General features: G+C 43.8%; 1 protein-coding gene across 1 annotated transcript; it reads left to right on the top strand.

The window, feature by feature from the left end:
- Window positions 1-1,645: 1,645 nt before the first annotated feature.
- IDH1 (isocitrate dehydrogenase (NADP(+)) 1) lies at window positions 1,646-23,210 on the top strand. The gene is made up of 10 exons (XM_066279801.1): window positions 1,646-1,802; window positions 2,794-2,868; window positions 7,224-7,361; window positions 11,916-12,207; window positions 14,965-15,070; window positions 16,161-16,338; window positions 17,612-17,763; window positions 19,980-20,120; window positions 20,816-20,978; window positions 22,284-23,210. The coding sequence occupies exons 3-10, from the start codon at window positions 7,240-7,242 to the stop codon at window positions 22,372-22,374; spliced, it is 1,245 nt and encodes a 414-aa protein (XP_066135898.1). The 5' UTR covers window positions 1,646-1,802; window positions 2,794-2,868; window positions 7,224-7,239; the 3' UTR covers window positions 22,375-23,210.
- The last annotated feature ends 1,176 nt before the right edge of the window (window positions 23,211-24,386 follow it).

The raw sequence follows: 24,386 nt of genomic DNA on the forward strand, positions 1-24,386 counted from the left end.
TTATTTTCTTTCTTTTTGTGAAAGGGAGAAATAGAGTGAGAGAGAGCGACAGGTACAGCCAGACAGGAAGGGAGAGAGATGAGAAATATCAACTTACAGTTGCATCACTTAAGTTGCTCATCCATTGCTTCTCATATGTGCCTTGATCAGGGGTTTCCAGCAGAGTCAGTGACCCCCTGCTCAAGCCAGCAACTTTGGGCTTCAAGCCAGCGACCACGGGGTCATGTCTATGATCCCACACTCAGCCAGTGACCCCACACTCAAGCTGCATGAGCCGGGTCTCAAGCCTGTGACCTTAGGGTTTTGAACTTGGGTCATCAGCGTCCCAAAGCTGACGCTGTCTCCACTGCACCACCACCTGGTCAGGCAGATTTATTTATTTATTTATTTATTTACTTACTTACTTATTTATTATTTTTTAAATCCACTGGTTTCTCAGTCTTCACATCTTTAGTCTAACTTCTCTGGAACCCAGATAATAGTCCCATTATCTTTATCTTCTAATGATGATTGGGTTTGTTTATATATGCAGTGGTAACTGGAATTACAGTAGTTCTCCCTTATGGGGGGATAAATTCCAAGACCCTCACTGGATATCTGAAACCATAAATAGTACCAAACTTCTTTCCTAAATATACATGCCTGTGATCAAGTTTAATTTATAAATTAGGCACAGTAAGAGATTAACAATAAAATAGAATAACAATATAGTGTAATAAAAGTTACATGAATGGATATGGGACAATTATTAAGTAAAATAAGGATTACTTGAGTGCAGGCACTGGGATGCTGTAATATCCCAGTGGATATGACAACTGAGCAACAAGCTACTAAGGGACGAAGGGGTGGGTGGCTGTGTAATATACAGCATGTATATACTGGACAAAGGAATGATTCACTTCTCAGGAGGGACAGAGCAGGACGACTGGCGGTTTCAACATGCTATTTAGAACAGTGCGCAATTAAAATTTATGAATCGTGTTTTTCTGAAATTTTCCATCTAATGCTTTCAGTACTATAGTTGACCGCAGGTAACTGAAACCACCAAAGGTGGAACCGCGCCTGCAGTGGGGGGGGGGACGGACACGGGACGGTTACTGTACAGGTACAGACGCTCTAAAGACCTGTCATTGGTGAAGGCAGAAATTATTTACTGTGGCATGCTTGCCTGTGTAACTGTTCAATCTGGCTGCGGGTGGAGTAGTCCTCAAAGCAATCCGCGCGTCGTCAGGATCCCTCTTTCTTGGGCAAAAGGCTGTACCAGACTACCACACGCCGAGGAGCGCCCGGGAGGGTGCTGGTCCAGGCGCTCTCTCTCCGGGTTTGCCTTTACCGTGGCCCAGGAAACTCACTCCTCGTGGCCCGAGGGTGTTACAAAGCCCAGGTTGCCCTGTGGCGCCAGGGGTCTTAGAATACCAGCCCCAGCGCGCTCTGCTCCCCGGCCTGCAGGTGGCATCGCGTCCTTCCTCCAATAAAAGCCTTAGCAGAGTTGAAGGGGGCGCTGCAGCCTCTCTCCCCATCCCGGGCGCAGAACAGGATACTCCGCGGATTGCTCGCTTTCTCTCGGGGAACGGCCCTGACCCCCTTCCCCCGCCCACCTCGGAGGGTCGGAGCGCGGCGATTGGTGGCGTGGCGGGGGCGGGGCCCCGGGAGGTGGGCTGAGGGGGCAGGGCCGGGAAGGGACAAAAGCCGGGAAGTGGAAAAGCCCTTCGCGTCTGCGAGTCCGTGGGTTTCTCGGAGGCTGTCAGGTGCCGAAACAGGTGGCGCCCCCCAGTGCATCACCTGCGTACCTTCCCCTGCAGGTAAACGCGGGCTGCGAGGGGCGGCCCCGGCTCCTGGCTTTGGGGGAGGCTCTGTGTCCGCCAATGGAAAGAAAAGAAAGAAAGCTCAGGTCCTGGGTATGGAGGGAGGAATTTAGAGGCGAGTTCTGACCGCAAGGATTGGGGTGGAGGTGGCCCAGGTGTTGCACGTGGGAAAGGGAAATGGGGAGGGAGAGGGTGCTAGGTGCCTGGATGTGTAGAAGGCCGGCTCTTGGGCACAGGAGGGTGAAATTGGGCAGTGGAAAGTTGTATGCAGTGACAAATGGAAGCCCAGGTCTGCATGCAGACATTAAAATCGAGCGGTGGTAAGTTGCGAGGACACGTAGCAGACTAAATCTTCGGTTTAGGGGGAAGAAAACGTGCGGCAATGGGAGCTGAATGCAAAGCCGAGGACTTGGGTGTGTACAGCGAACTCGGCAGGCAGGGTGGATGAATCCGCTTAGGGGGCGTAGAGAGGGAGGAGCTCCAGCACCCAACTGTGGTGGGAGTGGAGTAGGGGTGGAGGAGACACCGCCGCCTCCCCGGGATATGCAGTTCTGGGGAAGGCGTTCCCTGGCCGCCTCCCGGCGCCCCTTTAAAGGTCCTGCATCGGGGAGGGAAGGAGCGGGCGTGGAGACCCGGAAAGAGGAACCAAGCTAACACCGGTTGCAACCCTCTTGCACAAGGACGTATGCAGGCCAAGAGCCTGCTTGGTGGCAGCGTCACTCAAGAACGTTCAAACCCCAAGACCCGCTAACCGACGGTGAACCCAGGACGCGCCCCCAGACGCACCCTCCAGTGTGTGCAGGCAGAGATATTGGTGCCCTCCTAACCTTTCTTTGGAAGGTGCATGCAGACCTGAAACTGCCCTTTGCCCCTCTGGGTTCATTCGGCTCTGTACTTTAAACCAGATAAACCAGGCTGTCTAAATCCTCCTGACTAGACGGATTTGTATGTTGTCTTTTTATACATTGTTTGGTTTGGGGTTTTTTAGGAGATAAACTGCATTCAGTTGAGTTTGCAACATTGAGAGGAGTTGAAGTGATCAGAAGTTGATTTCTCCATAAAGGTAAGCATTAGCGATTTCTCCCCTCCGTATTTTCTTTGGTGTGGCAATACTGTTTTTAATTGGCCTTGGCGATCTTAGAGGCAGACACTGTAAGAGAGTGAGTCAGGAATATTTCTAAACGTAAATTGCATCTGCTTACTTATTTCTTTCAGTCCAGTGTCTTCTCTGAAAGACTTTTTTGCCCAGACGTTATTGTAGTTCATGAAAAACAGCATAAAAAATTTGGGGTTGATGAAAATAATATTAAATAGGGTGAGCAGCTCCTTTTTCTTAAACTATGCTGCATTAGCCCAGGTTTATTTTCTGGAATTGCACACGTGTGTCAGGACATCGGAATTCGGCTGCTTTCAGACAGGATGAACTGGACTCTGAAAAAGTCCTTGCTTCTGAAGTTGGGGTTTGGGTGGAGACAGAAAATGTGAGGGGCAAGGGGAGACAAGTGAATCCAGTGGAGCCTAAAGCCCACCCCACAGAATTCAAATTCAAAGAAATAAAATATATAATATCCCACATTGTACAATAGTAAGAGCTTCTGTTGTTTGGTTAAAAGGTGGTAAATTTTCAGTTGAGTAATGTGAAGAAAACTTGAAATGTTTGAATTTTGCATTCTGAATATAGAAAGGTTACTACACATAACATTTACTTCAACTGAGAAGGAAATAATTAACTGAAAAATACTGTCACTCAGTATTGTAATTTCTAGTATGGTGTGTGACCTTCTATTAAGTGTATTTGCCATCAACGAAAAATAGCCAAGTCATAACTCTTGCATAATACTATAAAGGAATCTGGCCATGGAAATGTAGTATTAAGACCAAGATATGTTTGCTGTGCCTCTCTTTTCTTTTGTTTTGTGTTAAATATAAGAGAAACTGTTACAGTGGGATGAGTGTGACTGAATCATGTACTTTAAGCTGTACTGTAAATTGCACTTGAAATTACAAATGAGATGTGATTAACTCATTCACACCAGTTTGTTCATTTCTTTTACTCTAGTTCAGTACCAGATGGTTTCCTAGTATTGATCTAGGGAACTTTATAAACACGAATAAACAGGATTCTAGAATTGCACATTTGGGAAGTGAAAATGGGCCTGGAAGTGGAAATACATTTTGGCTTGTCACAAGAAACTGAGGCTAACAGTTTACTACTTACTGATCATGACTTTCTTAACTTGGAAGGCCAAATTACTTGAGCTCAACTTTTCAAGAAAAACTCTTTACAAGCCTCTTACCTAATTTTTAAAGTCAATTCCCCTAACTTTTTGCAGTCCTCAGTTATAAATTCGGGGAATTAAAGCAATTTGCAGTTGTGTGGCTACAAGGAAGTTTCCATTAGAGCATCATGAAAGGGCTCAGGACTTCCTCTGCCTCTCAGGGAACAAGCACAGGGCAGGGCCTTCCTTTACGCCGCAGCCTTGCTTCTTCCAAAGGGTGTATGTACCCTGTGCTTTCTGGCAATCAGATGGACTTGTTTTTGCTACTTCCACCCCCTGTTCCTCAAACAGACATATCTCTTCCTGTAACAATTGTGCTTCTCTGTGACACTCACTGGCAGCTTACTTTTGCCGGTGAACAGCCAGAACGGGGGAGGAGTTGGGTTAGGGTTATCGAGGAAGAGAACAAGGACATGCTTGAGTCCTGAGCAGTGACCTTGTATATACAGATTTCTTTCACTGAGAAATCACTTTTGTATTTAGCTCTACACCTCAGTATCCAGTATTGTCTCTGGGAAAACATAGTTCCACCAAGAATTCTTCATCTTTCACTTTTGACTTAAAGTTCTTTAAATATAAGTCACAATAACTTGTCACATCTCCTCAAAAGTACCGTATTTCCCCATGTTTAAGACACACCATTTCCTGAAAAAAATTGGGGTCTAAAAACTGGGTGTGTCTTATACAATGGTTGTGGCATTTCAAATGCCATAGATGGAACTGAGGACAAGGCAATATGAAGACAGTGATTCGTCATCAGACATAGATGAGGACAAAGCTAATGGATGGGAGTTTTGACAGTGATGAGGAGTTGTATGAATTTTATGATGAATAAAACTTGAATTCAATAACTTTATGTAATACTTTTTTTTTTCAAATTTCGGGCCCCAAACTTAAGGTGCATCTTATACATGGGGAAATACAGTAGTTATTTTAACCAAAACAGCCACATAAAAAAGGGGAAATATTGGAAATATTAGCACTCATCATTCTGTTGCTGGTGAGAAGGGTGTTCTTTTATGGAGTCACAGGGAAAGCATGGCACAGGACTCGTGTATGGAGTCAGGCTTTCATGGCAAGATTTATTCGGGGTTGAAATGGAAGGCTACCCACAGATTCCCAGTGTCTTTTCTCTGTCTCACTATGGAGAAAGTCCAACTTATCTTCATTAAGCCCAGTATGAAGATCAGAGTCCAGAAATTTTGTGTCATGGTTCAATCCAGTTTGTCCCTGTCCTCCTCTGGCCAACATAGTCTTCAGTGGTGCCTTGGAGCCCATGCCACTGCCAGACCCCGGCGGCCATTAGGGCTGCATGGCCGCTTGGCAGGTGTGCAAACAAATGGGGAGCACGTGTTTCCAAGCGAGAAAAGAGAAGAAAACTTCTTTGTTAGCCTGGATTATATTCTTTAAATTCATTTCTTAATCTTTTGTGGGCTTGCATTGGTTCCTCCCACTAACCTATCAGATTCTTCTTCTAGGCTAGACTGACAGGCCTCTATGGCCACCATCCTGGCTTCTACTGCACATGCTTAGAGGGGATGCATAGAAGCAGCTTCCCCTATAGTCTGGGAGGGACCTGTGGTACACTGGGAAGATTCCTACTAACTGGCTTGCGGATTAAGTCCCCAAGGGCAGAGGGCACAGTGGTCTCTTGGGAGTGCGTAATAAATGAGCCTGTAAATGCTGTAACTAAGTGCTGTAACTTTCTGCCAAAGCAGGCCTCCCAGTTTTATTGTGCTTAATATCTGATTCTCTCTTCCCTAGTTTATTGTGCTCAATGTCTGATTCCTTCTGCTACTTTCACATATTAATATCTAGCTACCTACGCTAACAAGTCTGCTCAGGTTGAGGGCCCAAGATGAAAGAAAAATTGTATAAAAGTAAAAAGAGAATTTGAATAGAAGTGTTCAAATGAGCACGATATGGAAATAATCTCATTTTATAAGACAAACCCATAGTCATGAACAGTGATTACAATTCTGAGGACATGTGACAGGGCCAGGCTCCCTGTTGCTCTAGCTGGGTGACCTTGGGAAAGCTACTTTTCTTTTATCAAAGTAAAATAGGGAAATCATTTTCATCTTTCAGGGTTGTTGTGAGGATTGACTCAAACCACACATGAAGCATGTAGCATAATGCTTTGTGCAGAGTTTCTCAATTCTGATGGTAAATGTAATAATTACTAACGTTTTAGGCAGTTGTGCTATTACAAATTGTTCTTTTGGTAGTCACCAAATGTTTGCAGACTGCTCACAAAAATTAGAGGATCAGGGAACATGCAGATACTCTAGTACTTTCAGCCTTTTGTATGCATTTTCACCAATGAAATAAAAGTCGGTTTTGCATCTCATTTGCATAACCAAACAACTTTCTTTGACTTGTCTTTTGCTTTTCTGATGTTCTTGTTTAATAAAAAAAATCAAGTGCTTTTTTTATTGCATCATATTCATTTTGAAATACCGCCTAGTTTTTGTGAGCAGTATATTTTGGTTTTATACTATTATAACCATGCCAACACTTCATTCTTTAATATGACCTTTTCTCCTTTCTTCTCTTTTTATTCAGACTGGCCCCATCCAACACCCTGGTGCACCTGCTACCTTTTTCCTTGCACGACCAGTCCCTTAGTTATTAAGCTCTCAGGACAGTGAGGTTCTGGTCAGCATTAAACAGTCTTAGGGACAAAGCCTTGGGTCTTTTGACCACAGAGATAGAGTTTTAATTAAATTAAAGATAACATCTGGGCCTCAGTTTTGTTTTAGCTTCAGACCCAGAAGCAGCGACACCAGATGAAGCAATGCCATGGCTGACATGAGGACCAGATCCACTGATCAACTACCCTCCTAGCCTAGTACCCAGCAGTCAATACAGACCGCATCCCTTACTCCCTTAGTCACCATGATTAATGATTTTTCCTTTGTGTAACTCATCCCCTGAAAGCCATCCGGGAACCAGGTCTTTGAACATTAGCTCACCTGTGACTCCAGGTTTGGGCCACTTCCTTAAGTAATAAGCCCTTCCTTTCTTGGCTGCAAACTCCTATTCATTTCTTATTGGGCTTTGATGTGCAAAGGTAACACTATAATGAAATAAATGACAAGATATGTGTCTTATCTCTCTTTCTCTCTTTTTTTTAAAGGTTTATTGAAGTCAAAATGTCTCAAAAAATCCGCGGTGGTTCTGTGGTAGAGATGCAAGGAGATGAAATGACACGGATCATTTGGGAGTTGATTAAAGAAAAACTCATTTTTCCCTACGTGGAATTAGACCTGCACAGGTAAATGAATTAGTTACGTGCAACTTTAGGACAGGGATACACTCGAGGAATGTATGGTTAGGCCGTCTTGTCATTGTGCAAACATCAAGGAATGCACTTATGCAAACCTAGATGGTATCTACTACACACCTAGGCTCTGTGATATAACCTATTTCTCTGTAGGGGAGGAAACATAATTTTACTTGTACCCTTCTAGGTTTTTGACTGAGGCATCCCTGTAATAATAATAATAAAAATTAAAGGGGAAAAAATGTCTAATATCATGTATTCCTTCTGTATACATGGGAGCGACTCGGGGAAACTGAGTAACTCTCCAGAATGGCTGAAACCACCACCTTAAATACTGTCTTTGGCTAAAGACAAAAGAAGATCAGGGGTGAGAGGGTCAGTTATAGGAGGTTACCAGGAAAAGCACTGGAAACAAGGATAAGGTGTTAGGCATATTTAAGTCATCTGCATTCATAAGAGTCTGGAGATGAGGTTGAAGTTATCCCCTCTCCCTGACACAGCAAAGGAGAATCCCTTCACAAGTGGAGACTTCCCTTACAAATGCAAATATATTTTACAAGGGGTAACTTCTACTCGGCTTTTAGAGCTTCTCTCTTGTCATTTCTCAAAATTACCCAGCCTAATGTAATCCTTATGCCAAAGAGACCTATTTTGGGGTAACAAATTCTGTTCCCCTGTGGCTCCTCAGCTACACAGGTGTACTGACTACTGTAGGCAGTTGTAACAACGGAAAGGATTGTGTTGTTGCACTACAACATTATGACTGCTCCAACATCATTAGGTGATAAGAATTTTTCAGCTGCATTATAATTTTATAGGACCACTGTTGTATGTGCGGCTCATGGCTATGTCTACACTTAACAAACTCAGAAAGTGTAAGTGATTTCAGGATATAAGTAGCTTTTTTACATAGGTAAAGTGGTATCTTGTGAATAAAACTCTTGGGGGAGAGTGCCTGAATATTTGCAAATGAATCTTCTGTTTTAAGTTTAGTATTACTAAATAAACTGGACTTACTGCTCAGAAGTCAAGAAGTATGATGGAAACATGAGTCTCAGGTCTTTCCAAGCCTCTGTTTCCTGTAAAGTTTTATTTGTAGTAAGCCAGTGGCCTAGAGTAGCGTTAAGTGTTATTTGTAGATGGGAAAGTAATATGAGTACATCCTGTGAACTGTAAATGTAGTTGCCACAATTTTGTCCTTTCAAGCTCTATTTTCTATCCCTCTTCATAACAGGCCAATGGACCTTTTCCCTTTTTTATGTCTTGCCTTTTGCCCTTTTCATACAGTTGTGGTACAGAAAGAACCCTTGAAATTATTTTAATGAAACACTGAGCTTCCAGAAGTTCCTTAAACCATTTATGTCCCGAAGACTTGACCCTTTGCCCTGTGTTTCAAGTGTTTAGAGACAGACTTGAGAGTCTCTATGGAATTCTCTCCTTTTTTCCCTCTTTGTTTTTCATGAACTTGCTCATGCTTTTTGAACATTTGAACTAGGTAGAGAGCATTTTTATGAGGCTGAAGTGGGTAAAGACGGTCATATTTTTGCCAAACTATTGCCAACTGAAAATATACTTGCCTTGTCTCAGAATTATTCAAGAGACTGTGTCCTGAGGACCTGTTATATTCATTTGGGTGTAAACATTTGATTTACATGGAATCATTAAACACCCTCTTAAACCATTCTAAGCTTACACTGTTGATAATATCTCTGTTGCAATCACATGAAGGAGTAAATACCTGCAGAGATCAACAAAACATACAGGAAATAAAGCATAAAAAGCATCATCCAAGTAGGTTCGAAAACATTTTGACAAGCACTGTCTTGTTTCAGAACTTTCCAAGGCAGTAGGTGAGTCTGCAGCTTTATTGCCAGTAGAATAACTGCTCTGAGCATCATTAGCCCAGAGACATAGGACTCTTCATGTAATTTTCTAGACCTAGAAAAAAGCGTCACTGGCTACAGACCAAAGAATTTTTGGAGGCTATATGGCCAGCAGCTGCGGCTGTCATGGCCATGCACATGCAGGTTCCCATTGAATTGGGACAGATGGTAAATAAACAGTGGAGGCCCTGGCCGGTTGGCTCAGCGGTAGAGCATCGGCCTGGCGTGCAGGGGACCCGGGTTCGATTCCCGGCCAGGGCACACAGGAGAAGCGCCCATTTGCTTCTCCACCCCCAACCCCTCCTTCCTCTCTGTCTCTCTCTTCCCCTCCCGCCCCCAAGGCTCCATTGGAGCAAAGATGGCCCGGGCGCTGGGGATGGCTCCTTGGCCTCTGCCCCAGGTGCTAGAGTGGCTCTGGTCGCGGCAGAGCGAAGCCCCAGAGGGGCAGAGCATCGCTCCCTGGTGGGCAGAGCCTTGCCCCTGGTGGGCGTGCCAGGTGGATCCCGGTCAGGCGCATGCGGGAGTCTGTCTGACTGTCTCTCCCCGTTTCCAGCTTCAGAAAAATACAAAAAAAAAAAACAGTGGAGCCAAAAAATGGTGGTGGGCTATTCCTTTATTAAAGTCTCGCACCTGCCGACAAGCAAACACACAGGGAAAACATTTCCCTCTTCATTCATTCAGAGCCCACAAAGCCCTGACACATTATCCGGTTCCGCAACCAGGAGAATCTTCTCTGGTTCCTCCTAGAATCAAAGGCCCCACCAGTCTCTGAAGCTTGCAAAAGCCCCTCACCTCTGCCAACATGGCTTCTTCTTCAGCACTCTGCATTCCCTCTTCTCTCCCTGCAAAACTTGGCTTCTCTCTCTCCCTTCTACTCCTTCTTCTCTTCTTTTCAAAACTTTCTGGTGGGGAAACCGCTCTTCCAGCAAACATTAGCAAGACAATGGCCCTTCCTAAGCAGGAAGGTAATTTGCAATTTCACAGATCACAGATACCTGGCGCTGCCCAGTCCCCAATGCAAACAATAAACCAGCGAACATAAAAATCATATTTTACAAACTTATTTGACCAACAGAGGCTCAAACAAGTTTTAAGTTGTTCTAAAATTGCTATTTTTTACACGACTGGTTCTTTTTGAGAGGAGTGGAGCAATTCATTTGTTTTGTCTTCTGCAGACTGGACAGTGGTCCAGGACATGTATTTTTTCTTTTCTCTTTGAAATGTTACGGTGAGCCTGACCTGTGGTGGTGCTGTGGATAAAGCGTCAACCTGGAAACACTGAGGTTGCCGGTTCAAAACCCTGGCTTGCCTGGTCAAGGCACATATGGGAGTTGATGCTTCCTGCTCCTCCCCCTTCTCTCTCTCTCTCTCTCTTTCTCTCTCTCTCTCTCTCTATATATATATATCTATCTCCCCCCTCCTCTCTAAAATAAATAAATAAATAAATAAATGTTAAGGTGAGATGCAAAAAAATCCAAGAATTTGCTGCTAGTCTCTTTTAAATGAAAAATGGTTCCAATGAACATGAAAACCACTGCCTGCACTTCTTGTTTTAATTGGGAGGAGACATTTGTAAATATTTAGCATTTCCTATGCTGCTTGAAGACAAGAGTCAGTGCTTTGTTACACTTAAGTAAATTGTCTAAGGTCAAAGCAGTCTGGAATTCTTTTTATTTGGAAATACATTAAGATTTGCTACCTGTGCATTTACGTTATGAGTTGGAATATTAAGCAAAAGAATACAGGGACTAAAAAGAGAAATCTAGAGGCTTTGTGGTTCAGCAAGTTATAGAAGCTGAAAAACATTTTTAAAAACTTGGAGAACAAAATAGTCACATTACTGTTTTGTTTATCCTATTTTCGACAAACGGTTTCATACTTTAGAAAAAGCTTTACAATCATTGTCTATGCTCTGCGAACAACCAACACTTTTCGGCTCTGAATAACTTGCAGTGTGGGTGTTGGTGTATATTAAACTAGCTCTCTGGGGGGTATAAAACTGTTGCTTGATTCCATTACTTATCCAGTAAACCACAGGCTTGTGTTCAGAACAAAGAGACTTGCCCAAGAATTAGGGAGAAGTTCATCATATAACTAATTGGCATTAAGGAAGGATTCATTGGCATGTTTGGCACTGAATGTCACATCTGTAACTCCCACTCCTTTAATGTCAAAGTACAAGAAAAAAATTTAAACCTTCTGTTCCCTTTATTTTTAGAGCACATTATATACTAAGGGGAAATAAAAAAGGTGGTGCTCAGGCTTGCATTTTTAGGATAATTAGTTAAGTATGTGAAAGGAAGTCTGCAGAGGTGTTACTCCGGTGCTGCTATTGCTTCTATCTGGTGAAAGCAGGCAAAGGCGCAAAGCATGATAGTTTCCATTCGGTTTCCTAGACAGCTTCCCACTGCAGCACAGGGAGCCCTGCCCGGCAGTCCAGCCTCTCTGTGATTTTTTTTTTTCCAGCTGGCAGCCATCTTCTGTGTTAAAGGTGAATTAATGCTGAAATTTGGCACATTTAGAAAGCCTTCCCTTTCTACAGGGCAAGCTCTGTGTGCCGTCACCATGCAGAGAGAGAGAGAGAGAGAGAGAGAGAATGGCAGCACCCTCAACCACCTATAGACTCGTCTGGAAAGTTCCACTTACGATTTTTCCCTCCCAGCTATGATTTAGGTATAGAGAATCGTGATGCCACCAATGACCAGGTCACCAAAGATGCTGCAGAAGCTATAAAGAAGTACAACGTTGGCGTCAAGTGTGCCACCATCACCCCCGATGAGAAGAGGGTTGAGGAGTTCAAGTTGAAACAAATGTGGAAGTCGCCAAATGGCACCATCCGAAATATTCTGGGTGGCACTGTCTTCAGGGAAGCTATTATCTGCAAAAATATCCCCCGGCTTGTGACTGGGTGGGTGAAGCCCATCATCATAGGCCGTCATGCTTATGGGGATCAAGTAAGTCATGTGGGCATAGTTGATTTCCCTTTCTCTTTTCATGGCCATTTGCTGCCCTGCAGTTCTGATTTGTGTGTATTTTATTCTTTTTTGGTGACTACTCCCATTAAACCACACAACTGAGAAATGCATATATGTATATCTATATATTTACATATTTGGATAGAAGTAAATACAGAAAAACTAACGGATGGGCACTGTCTCAATGCAAGTGATTTTTTTTTAGACTTTTTTTTTCTTCCTTTATCTTTTTATTAAGTTAAACTACATAATATTGACATTTTTGTATGGATAATTTCCTGTGCTTCAACCAAGTCAGTAGTTCTCAACCCTGGCTCTGAAGGATCCCTTTTTATAGGTTTTCTTGGCATTTGTCTTATTTTGCTTTTAAAAAAAAATAATATGTTTCTTTGATTTAATGCCAATGCTTGAGACCCACCCTTTACCAGCTGAATCTGAATTCCATGGGACTCAGGCATTTGAAAGCTCCCCATGTGATTCTAATGGGCAGGCAGGGTTGGGAACCACCAAAGATGAGATGAAACATGGTCATTTCATATAGAAAAGGAAAAACCAGCTCAGTAGTTGGAAAGCAGTGGCTTTAAAAGTTCTTTTCTACTTGAAAAAGAAAGTTTGGTTCCTGTGCTTCTGTACAAGTTGGCTGGTTGCCAAATTAAACAGAAAACTAGCCAACTAAACAAAGTCAAAATTTCATGTTGAAATGTAGATATTCAGACTTTCATAGAAAGCAGCTTATGTCTTAAAAGACCCTGAAAACCAAGAGTTCTTAATTCTGACATCTGGATGCTTTGGTGTAGCTGTCCTTAAAAACAGTCTAGCCAGGGCAGTCTCACCCTCTGTTCCTGGGGACAAGGTCCCCAGGTCAGCCCTTGAGGGTAGTTCCCTTGTTTTATCCGGTGGCTCCAAGTGTCCCTTCGTCCTGGCCAGTCCCTTCACAGCCACCTCCCAAAGGCCCAGGAGAGGGAGTGTGCTACAGACTTCAGAACTCTGGGAGCACTGTTCTACGTTCTTACCAGTTCAGTGATGGTAGTTTTGTCCTTTTTTAAAAATTGTTATCTTGCCATCAATCACTTGGAAGAATGACCATTCTATATAAGTCCAGGTTGAAAATTCCAAACCTGTGGTTGATTCCCTGGTCGTTTGTGCATAACTGGTCTACAAAGTGTGTACGGTGCTTCGGTGCCTCCGTTTCTTCCCTTTAAGAACTGGGAATAGATTGCCATAGTAAAGGATTTTTTTCCGAAGGAACGAAACTATTTTTATTCATCATCATCCAGAAGACCCAAGTTCACAGAAAAGCACAGAGGGATGCCTTGTGCTTCAGAACTGCACACTCAGCTACTTCTGATATTTCAACACCCAGGGTCTAACATTCTTTTCAAAGTCCTCTTACCCAATTTAATAAGTATTTCTTGAAACCCATCAGTCAAATTTTAGAAGTTTTAAGTTGGAAGACTGTGAACAAAATCTGATTCAACTCTCTCTAATAGATGATATATTTGCCAAAATCTTTACATAATTTAGGGACTAAGCTTGGTTTAGAATCCAGGTGAGTTTGCCCCAGTCAACCGTGCTTTGAGAGGCAACATCTCCATAGTAAAGAATTTTCTATGTCTGATGTCTTCTGCCTAAATAGATATTAAACCTTTATCGTTAGCAGACAGCTCTTGTACCAGCTGTCATTAATATTGCTTTACACAGACAACCAAAGGTATGACTAGCATCTGCTGGTATTGGGCTCTGAAGGTATTCTTCTCTAAGTCAATGAAGAAGGTACAGTGCTGTAAAGATTTAACATTCCTAGTGCAGGCAGGGTGCATTTTTTCACTGGAGTAGCTTCACAACTGCTTCCAAAGTGATTGCTTCTTATGGATAAGTCCTGGGCCGGGCATCAGTAGTGATGATAATCATGAAGACACTAAGCTCTGAAGGTCTAAGGACCAGATCCTAAGTCTTTTGACCCCAGGTGCATTATTTTCGCAATATCACAGTTCCTTGTAAAATTGATGTAAGAATCAAAAGAAATAATAAATGACATTAGTTTTTTTTTCAACCGCCAGTCCATGGACCAGTGCTGATCTGCCAGAAATTTTGTGCCAGGTTGCAAGAAAGTTAACCACCCTGATGTGTTATGATGGTTATAGATAGACCCAATGATTATAGACTCTGTAACCTTTATAATTCAGTGTTGTTGACTCTTCTTGGACCAACACTGGTCCACAGACTGGTGGTTGAAAACCGCTGGCTTAAAGCATCTGTCCTATAGTGAGGACAAGGTTCTTTATCATCGTGAGTGCTACACCCTTCTGTATCACTGCCTTACAAGAAGACTTCCCTGACCTCCAGATCATGTTGTTTCTCTTCCTCTGGGGTCCTGTAGCATTGTTCATCTATGCCCATTTTGTTGCTTTTCACTTTGTCTTTGTTGTGTCATAAGCTTCCTAAGGGAAAATACTATGTTAATTCTCTCCCCTCTCCGTATCAGTGCTCAGAAAACTGCCCTGTGCATGGTAGGCTCCCAACAAATACTGATTTTTTAATGTGTACCGCTACTAATTAGCTTCGGGGACTCTGGACCTCTTCGTCCCCATTTCTAAAATAAAAAAAGGTTGAGCTATACTGCCCTGTTTGTCCAGGTGTCTATCAGCTCTATCTATGATCTTTTTCCCCATTCTTTGTTACACCTGTTGAAATAATTGTTTTTTTAATACCGTTCCCCCCACCCTCCTTGCACAGTACAGAGCTACTGATTTTGTTGTTCCCGGGCCTGGAAAAGTAGAGATAACCTACACACCAAGTGACGGATCCCCACAAAAGACGTACCTGGTACATAACTTTGAAGGTGTGTAATTCAAGTTCATCATGATCATTTTATTACAGATCACTTAGACAATATTATTCCTGGTTGTTTAAAGTTAGCTGGGTATACAGCCTGAATCTACAACATCACTATGGGACCTAATATCTGAATAAATAAAGTAATTGGCTTCCGCGCCTTCCTGTGGCGTGGACAAAGGCACAGAAGGATTAGCTGTTTAACTGGAAATGCATATAGGCAAAGACAAGTTAATAATTAGGTGTTTCTGTTACAACACAGGATGGGTTGGCGGGAATCTGTTGTGCACAAATTACATGAATTACATGTTAATAGCTCCAAATCACCTGTCATTTAATCCTACCCTTTGCTCTGGTAAGGTTTGTATTAAAAAATGGTTGTGTTGTATATTTGCTGAAATGTTCTTGCCCGTCTGAGTGGTTCCTCTGTGGAAGTAGGACATTTGTTTTTGTGCCTTTTCTTGCCCACCATCCTGCTGCTTTAAAAGGTCTGTCATGGCTGATTCCACTCAGAACAGAGGACCCTCTTTCTCCACTACTGAAGTTATTAAAAGCACTCACACAAAAACTCAGAAGTCCTCTCACTTTTGTTTTCCTTGCCTCCTCTAAATAGAATCATTTTAATGGACCCTAATCCTGCTGGTTTTAGCACCTTTCACATTCTGAGCCTGAGTTGGCCCTGGACAGTGGCATGGGTTCAAGTTCTGTCTTTCAGTAATAACAGAGTTCAGCGAACAAGAGTTGCGAAACACCAGTGATTGCATGTAGCACAACTTTTCCTACCAGAGACAGTGTGAACTTTCAGTATCCTCCAGGGAATGCCGAGAATTTTCATTCTCTGGCTGAGGGTTGAGTTGAAAATATGTAATTGAAAACTTAAAAACAGGAAAAGACAGCTTATCTAGAACTGACTTTCTCCGTTATGTGCCTCAGGGACTCATGGACTATTCGAGTGCGAGGCTGGCTGGGACTCTGAAGCCTGGGCCCAGACAGGGGAGCTGGGGGTTGGGTGGTTTGGTGGTGGCTGGATTTAAACTTGTTACCACTATTCCCCATTTACCTTTCTCTTTTTTTCTCTCTTCGGTGTCCGCTCACAGAGGGTGGTGGTGTCGCCATGGGGATGTATAATCAAGATAAGTCAATCAGAGATTTTGCGCACAGCTCTTTCCAGATGGCTCTGTCCAAGCGTTGGCCTTTGTATCTGAGCACCAAAAACACTATTCTGAAGAAATACGATGGGCGTTTTAAAGACATCTTTCAGGAGATCTATGACAAGTAACTATAGTTCTTTTTTCCTTTTTTCTCAAGCTGGCAGCTATTGTATAGAATGTGCATCCTTAGCCCTTTGTTTCTGGGATAAATTGAGTGAAAACCATCATTATCCCTTAAAGACGAGCAAAATAGATTTAATAGGAATGAAAGAAAATTGCTCTTAAGTTTCTTTTCCAAGTAAATGTATTCTCAAATAAGGGTTCTGCATTTTTTTCAGAGCCAGAATTATTTATTTTTTGGAGAAGGGTATCCTGTTAGTAATCAAAAGTTCTAGTTTTTCCCTGGCCAGTTGGCTCAGTGGTAGAGTGTCGGCCTGGCGTGCAGAAGTCCCGGGTTCGATTCCCGGCCAGGGCACACAGGAGAGGTGCCCATCTGCTTCTCCACCCCTCCCCCTCTCCTTCCTCTCTGTCTCTCTCTTCCCCTCCCACAGCCAAGGCTCCATTGGAGCAAAGATGGCCCGGGCGCTGGAGTGGCTCTGGTCGCAACAGAGCGACGCCCCGGAGGGGCAGAGCATCGCCCCCTGGTGGGCAGAGCGTCGCCCCTGGTGGGCGTGCTGGGTGGATCCCGGTCGGGCGCATGCAAAAGTCTGTCTGACTGTCTCTCCCCATTTCCAGCTTCAGAAAAATACAAAAAAAAAAGTTCTAGTTTTTCAAAGATACAAGTGTCTGAGTTGGGCCCATTTCTATTCTGTCTGAAACCCATAGTTGTGATTTAAAACTTGACTGTAATATAGTCCCTTGAACCAAAGTCTGCATTTATAACAACTTTAGATTCAAGAACATGTGAGCGTGTGTAAAATTGAAGACAGCCTAACCCCTTTCAGGAGCAAGCGTTCAGGCCGGGGCGCAGATTTTAGATCTCATGAGGCGTGTTAATTTCTCTTCTGCTGCTCATCTAAGCCTGAAAGCTGTCTTAGTTTCCTGAAAGATGTCAAGCAGTAGAAGAGCTTTTCCCCCTTACTACATTCTTAAAGGAGGCAGAATTTTGAAAATCTGATTAGTAGCATAGTACTGAAAACTATAAAAGTAGTACGTAGGAAACTGCTGTCCTGCCTAATTCCCACATCTCGCTGGAGTGGGTGAAATCACCCTGACAGACAGGGGGATGGGGGTTCACAGCTAGAAGGTGACTGGGCAGGGATTTAGCCCATGTGCCAGACCCCCGAGTTCATGCTGCTTCTGCTGAAAATGCTGCTTCCCACCCCGCCCCTCTTCTGCATGTGATGATGTCCTTAACAAAACCAATTCTTTTGTTCTTTTTCTCTCTTCTTTCCTAGGCAGTACAAATCCCAATTTGAAGCCCAGAAGATCTGGTATGAGCACAGGCTCATCGATGACATGGTGGCCCAGGCCATGAAGTCAGAGGGAGGCTTCATCTGGGCCTGTAAAAACTATGACGGCGACGTCCAGTCGGACTCCGTGGCACAAGGTAAGGAGCCGGAGGGCCGGGTGGGGGTGGAGCTTGTCCTGCGGCAGGTAGGGGACACCACGGTAGTTTTCTGGTTTAGGAAGAAGGATTCTGTGGCTCTTTGTAAAAATCATGACAAGTGACTGCCGCAAGGCATCCAAGTCTGGTCCATCTCCTCAGCTGACAGATGAGGAAACGTGGCTCCCACTGGGGCAGCTGCGACTCGGGGTCGCACAGGAAGTACTCTGCGTTGAGACTCTCGGCTGCCGCCTGGGATGTGTTAACACGGCTGATCGCTCACTTTTCCCCACCTGAAGTTTCACTGCCGTCAGCAGGCTGCCCAGCGGCGGGATCTGAAAGTCACCTGCCTTCACTTCCCCTCTGAGAATGTGAAAAACTAGGTCCGCCGGCAAGGAAGGCGTCAAGTGAGGGGCTTGGGCTGTCAATAAATAACCCAGGGGGCTCTCTCCAAGAGCTCGCTCTTTTTTGTTTTGTTTGTTTCTTTGTTTTTAACAATTCTAAATGTTTATTTCTCTAATCACGTAGCCTTGAAATATACATGAAGCTGGGATCAGGAATGGAATTTTGAAAACATTTGCATAGTCGAACTGCTTTCTCTTTCTTTTTTTCTTCCTTTTTATTTCCCTTCCTCCCTTTCTTTTTATTCTTCCTCTTATTTATTCTTCCCTTTCTCCTCCTCCTTTCACAGTTGAAAAAACTGAGGCCAGGGGTGCAGTCACTGCAGAAGTACCCATCCAGCGACAAGCAGAGCTGGGTGTGAGGTCTGGGTCTTCACACTTCTTTCCTTTTTTTTTTTTTTTTTTTTTTTTTTTTTGTATTTTTCTGAAGCTGGAAACAAGGAGAGACAGTCAGACAGACTCCTGCATGTGCCCGACCGGGATCCACCCGGCACGCCCACCAGGGGGCGATGCTCTGCCCACCAGGGGCGACCCTCTGCCCCTCTGGGGCATCTCTCTGTTGCGACCAGAGCCACTCTAGCGCCTGGGGCAGAGGCCAAGGAGCCATCCCCAGCGCCCGGGCCATCTTTGCTCCAATGGAGCCTTGGCTGCGGGAGGGGAAGAGAGAGACAGAGAGGAAGAAGGGGAAGGAGGGGGGGTGGAGAAGTAAATGGGCGCTTCTCCTATGTGCCCTGGCCGGAATCGAACCCGGGTTCCCGGGTTCCCCGCACACCAGGCCGATGCTCTACCGCTGAGCCAACCAGCCAGGGCCTTCTTCACACTTCTTATCTAGAACCTTCCCTGTTCTCTGCACTTTCCTGAGCTGAACACTCATTATCCTGATAGAGTCACAGCTCTTATAGGAAGGTATTCATGAGGCATAAATAAACAGACCACTGGATGGAAAGCAAACACTAGACACGATTCCTTGGTTTTTGACAGTTGATTGGCGTTAGCTAGCGCAGAAGCCAAACAGAAAGTTGAAAAGAAACCCAAGGGCTCACTCCTCTGGCACCAGGCTCTATTCCTGCCCTTTCAGCCAGCCTGGAGGCTGTTCTGGTCCTATGTAAAGCAGATGTGTTCACTGCTTAGCTTTCAACACAGAGAACTGAGCAAAGAAGCCAAGGACTGTTCACTGAAATTCAGAAACCAGGGGCTGCATGTCCAGTGTAATTGACGGAAATGCCTCGCTTTGATTTCCTCCACTCCACATTGCCCTTCAGTTCCGGCACCATGGCAGCTGCGTCAGCTTGAAACTCTGCTGATGAATGTTTATGTCAAGTTTGATTATGTTTGCTTTTCCCAGGAAGGGCTACTTGTTCTTTCTCTTATGAAAAAGTTAGGTACCTCTTATGTTATCACTTTTAAAATCAGTAGGTCAACCCAGTTAAAGATCACTGTTATGTCAGAGAAATGAGCTACACGACCCTTTGCTCTCCTGTTGCTCTAAGTCTTCACGATACCTTAGAGGAAGGATTGTTGCTTTGTGATGACTCCATGAGGGGTAAGGGAAACTTCCTTGTAATCAAAGTTCTTGGTAAGGGACCCGATCATTCCTTCATTTCTAAACAGCCTCAGGAAGTGGGAGGAAAGTCCAGCCTTTCCCAACTCCGACTCTGAGACCTGGAGCAGGGGTCCAGCTTTCCAGAGGCGGAAGGATTATTGACGCGTGTTTTGTTTACGGCAACCTGTGAAGATTAAACCATTTGTTCTCTTCCCTGAGAGACCCAGTGCTCTTCATGCAGCTGAAACCAGAACTTCATACTCTGCCACTTACAGGTTATGGTTCTCTTGGCATGATGACCAGCGTGCTGATTTGTCCAGATGGCAAGACAGTAGAAGCAGAGGCTGCCCATGGGACTGTAACACGTCACTACCGCATGTACCAGAAGGGACAGGAGACATCTACCAATCCCATTGGTAAGAGAACGTTTAACTGCTACACTGATTTTCAGCCAGAGTAGAGATCTCAGAAAAGGGACTTGGAATGTTCCTTTGGCTACCAGACCCTTTGTGTGTAAAATTACCACCAAACAGCTGATTTGTTGCACTAATAAGAGCTGTTTTAATATGCTTCTTAAAATGTACACAATATATGCTTTGCCATTTGGTGGGAAAATGCACATTACAGAGGAGAAGGTTATCAACAGGATTATCCTTTTCCTCTAGTGGAGTGAAATGTCACATATGGCTAAGAATCGAAAAGCCACACGAATAGATCCTTCTAACCCGGCTTCAAGGACAGCACATTAAAAAGAGATTACAGCCTGGGAAGAGGAGGGGAGACCAACATAGACAAGACATAGAAGAGATTGTGACCTTTGCAAATTAGTAAACACATGAAGCTTCAAGTGCACGGCCACACTGTGAAAATGTGCTTCCTTAAAGTTCTAACAAAACCCAAAACATTCCTTTTACAAAAAGGCAGACTTTTAGAAGTTTCTATTTAGTAAAATATTTATAACTCTTCTGAAAGTTAGGGTGTATATGGATAGAATCGAATGAAGTCAGTCACCTAAATAAGAAAACTGTTCTACTTTTTGGTAGTGAAACATCTGGGAATGTGTCTAGCTAGTATGATTGAAGTATGTGTGTTTGTTCTCTCTCTCTCCCAGCTTCCATTTTTGCCTGGACCAGAGGGTTAGCTCATAGAGCTAAGCTTGATAATAATAAAGAGCTTGGCTTCTTTGCAAATGCTTTGGAAGAAGTCTGTGTTGAGACCATCGAGGCTGGCTTCATGACCAAGGACTTGGCTGCTTGTATTAAAGGTTTACCCAAGTAAGTATTAGATGCCATGAGTTCCGTGGTCAAATTTCCACTTCTCCTCACTGGGCTTAAAACATCAGTGCTTTTTGGAAGTATAAGAACTGTTATTCATAATTTAAAAAAAAAACAAAAAACTGTTATTAATCTAGTTCAAAGGTCAGTGGACACAATATATAAATTGTCGGAAAATTTCAGGCTTTCTGGCATATACAGCCTTTTCAGAACTAAGCAACCATTGAACTTTGTGCAGCACGAAAGCAGTCGTAGATGATTAGCTTCTAGCTGATGGGTGTGGTTGGCGTTTCAGTCAAACTATGTACAAAACTAGGCTGTAGCCTGGATTGGATCCATGAGCCAAGCTGTAGTCAACTGACCCCTGATCTAGTTGACAATCATTGGGTGACAAGGTTCCACTTAATTGAGCAAGAAAATTATAGACAGAAATAAACGGACCCCGAGGCTATTTTATTCCACCCCCTCTTTTTTTTGTTTCAATTTACAGATAAGAAAAGTAAGCAACACAAGTATTAGAGTCTGAGCTGGTCATAGTCCCTCCCCTTAAGTATCTGTAATAAGCAGTTAAGATAGTGGAAGGCCCATGTATTGCCCGGGATTTTCCTGAGAGCATGGTAACCATATCCCAGCTGGATTAGCTGCTAGTCAGAGACTCCGCCCTCAAAGTCAGAGTTGTTTGCTCTGATTCACCTTCAGAGACACCGCTAATGTTTAACACCAATCCCATGTCCCAAATGTGTGTCTCCGGAGATCTCAGTGTCTCTGTACCCCAATCACTACATCTTATCTTAAATTTCCAGCAAAAAAATAGCGCTTGAAATGCCCTTGTTGGTATGATACTTTTGTAGTCCATTTAAATAAGCACCTGTCAGCAGGATTATGTTAGTCCATTGTCTTTTTGTTTTTGAGTAAGACACTTAGAGAAATACGATCATTAAAACGTGTTTAAGGACATATAACAACTTGTGGGCATACCCTGAGTAGGTTTTGTTTTTTGTAAGAAGGAGGAGCAAGAAGTGGATGGTTTCAGTCTCCCAGACATTAGTCTGAACTGAAGCTCCAGGATAGTTTCCCCTTCAAAGCTCCACAGCAGGGAACTTACTGTGTATGTGTGTGTGGCCCCAACTCAAGCTGCCTGTAGCCTGGGCCAGCCCCTTCAACCTGAGCGCTGTCATCAGCCCCAAACTTGTAGCTTGTTAACATGAATCAATTTTCTTCTAGAAAGAAAGACAATGCTACTTTTCCTTCGCCTGCTACAGATCAGTCACAAACTAAAGTGTCTTCTTTTTCTTCCTCTGTCAGCGTGCAACGTTCTGACTACTTGAATACGTTTGAGTTCATGGACAAACTCGGAGAAAACTTGAAGATAAAACTAGCTCAGGCCAAACTTTAAGGTCATTCCTCGGCTGAGGAGGGCAAGTGTTTTTTTGGTAACTAGGTCCACTGGTTTACATTTTTCTGTATAACACTCAAGGGAGGGGCAAAATCAGTTTTGTAATTTGTTTAGAAATCAGAGATGATCTTTTCTATAAGTTTACAGCCATTTTTCATATACATATACAGTTCTGCCACTTCAAGGATGTGGCTGGGACTTTTAAATTTTTAATTTTATTTTCTACTAGTAGCTTAGGAATTACTTTAGTGCTGATTCGTACTCACTGTCACTTTTTCTCATGTCCTGAGATAAATGACCAAAATGAAGATTGCTTGAAAGGTAAACCATAGCTTCCTAAAATTGTGTAAAGTAGAAACTCCCTCCCCTCCCCCTTCCCATGCTGGCACTCTGGGCCCTCTTGGTGCAAGAGGCGCCCCATCGTGTGAGGTGGAGCCGTACCCGAAACTTGCGCAAGAATCCGAGTGGATGGCACAGCGCGGCTAAAACGTGTTGAAGACACAGCAGTCATTTGTGTAAAGAGCTCAGACTACCTGTTTCAAAGTGTTAAGTATTTTTGCAGCCACCGGAGAGTTCGGAACCCAGAATAAACAGCACCTGGAGGTTTGTCCTGTGTGAATCTTCTCCTCCTGGCCCTGTGTGGCCTAAGCATCTTGCTTCCCTGAACAGCGTGTTTTATTCACGTGCAATAACACAAGCTGCACCTTTTTTTGGACTTCTGGCCCGTTTTATTTCCTTTATATAAATGTGGTTTTTCAGAAGTTGATTTGAAACACTATTCTAGTCTGTTCTTGATCTAAACTATTCGTTAATTAAAATTAAGTGCTAATGACTCATCTGTGTATTTATTGATTGAGTGTACATTAGTCGCCGGGCACCACACCAGTTCCTAGCCACGGGCACTTGGTTGAGAAACCTTTGCCGTCAAGGAGTTTACTGTGGGGAAAATGGATAAAGGAACAGACAAAAGGAAAGAAGACTAAATGTAGAACAAAAGAGCTAACCGTGGAATATTACGGAGTAAAGTCTATGCACATGCTACGGAATTTAGGTAGGTCTTATTATGTAAGTTAATAGGGAGCCAGTGAAGACTTAAGGGAGGGACGTAATCATATTTCATTTTAAAAATGAGCACTCTGGGCAGCCAATAGGAAGAATGAATAGAGCCCTGGCCAGTTAGCTCAGTGTCGTCACAACTGGTAGATGCACAACTAAGTGGAACAACAAATGAATGCCTCTCTCTCTCTCTCTCTCTCTCTCTCTCTCGCCCCTTCATCCTGCCCCCTTTTTCCTCTCCCCCTCATCCTCCCCCCTTTTCCTCTCCCCCTTGCTCTCTCTGTTTCTCTAAACAGCAACACATTTTAAAAAGTTCTTTAATGAAAGAGTAGTAGTGGAGGGAGGGAAAGGAGTGCTGGGTGCAGCTGAGGAAGGCAGGCCAGTTATGAGGCTGTTGTCTGTTAGGCGGGAAGTGATGAAGCTCTGAACTGCCCTCACAGTGGCCCTGAGAACGGAGAGAGGGGTACAGCCTGAGAAGAAGTGAATTAATGGGGATTGGTGGGTCCCAGGAGATGTGGGGGAGGAGGGAAGGGAACAAGTCAGGTTGCCCAGGTGCCCAGGGGCACAACTGGAGAAGGGCTGGTCCACGGCCCAGCAGAAACTGTTATGGGGAAGAAAATGGAGACGTTGAGAGGAGCCCTGATCAAACTTACACAATGCATCAGTGGCTGTTTTGGCCTAGAACCCAGGGATCCTCTTTCTACTCTTACCTGCATGTTTTTAGGTTTAAATGGAAGAAGAAAGCATCACATGGAACAAAAACGGTGGCATTGGGTTGGAGGATCTTAAATAGGCCGTTTAGCACTCACAAGTATCCTGGGAGTTGATCGGATAAGTTTCTGTGGCCACAAAGCCCTGCTCCAATATCAAGTTCAGCCTTTGTCCAAGAACCAATGTTCTCAAATAATCAGCAAGTGAACAGATGCTGACCAGTGCATCCAGAGACTAATGGTTTA

Source organism: Saccopteryx bilineata, chromosome 5 (assembly GCF_036850765.1).
Source record: "Saccopteryx bilineata isolate mSacBil1 chromosome 5, mSacBil1_pri_phased_curated, whole genome shotgun sequence".
In the NCBI taxonomy this organism is placed as follows: Eukaryota; Metazoa; Chordata; class Mammalia; order Chiroptera; family Emballonuridae; genus Saccopteryx; species Saccopteryx bilineata.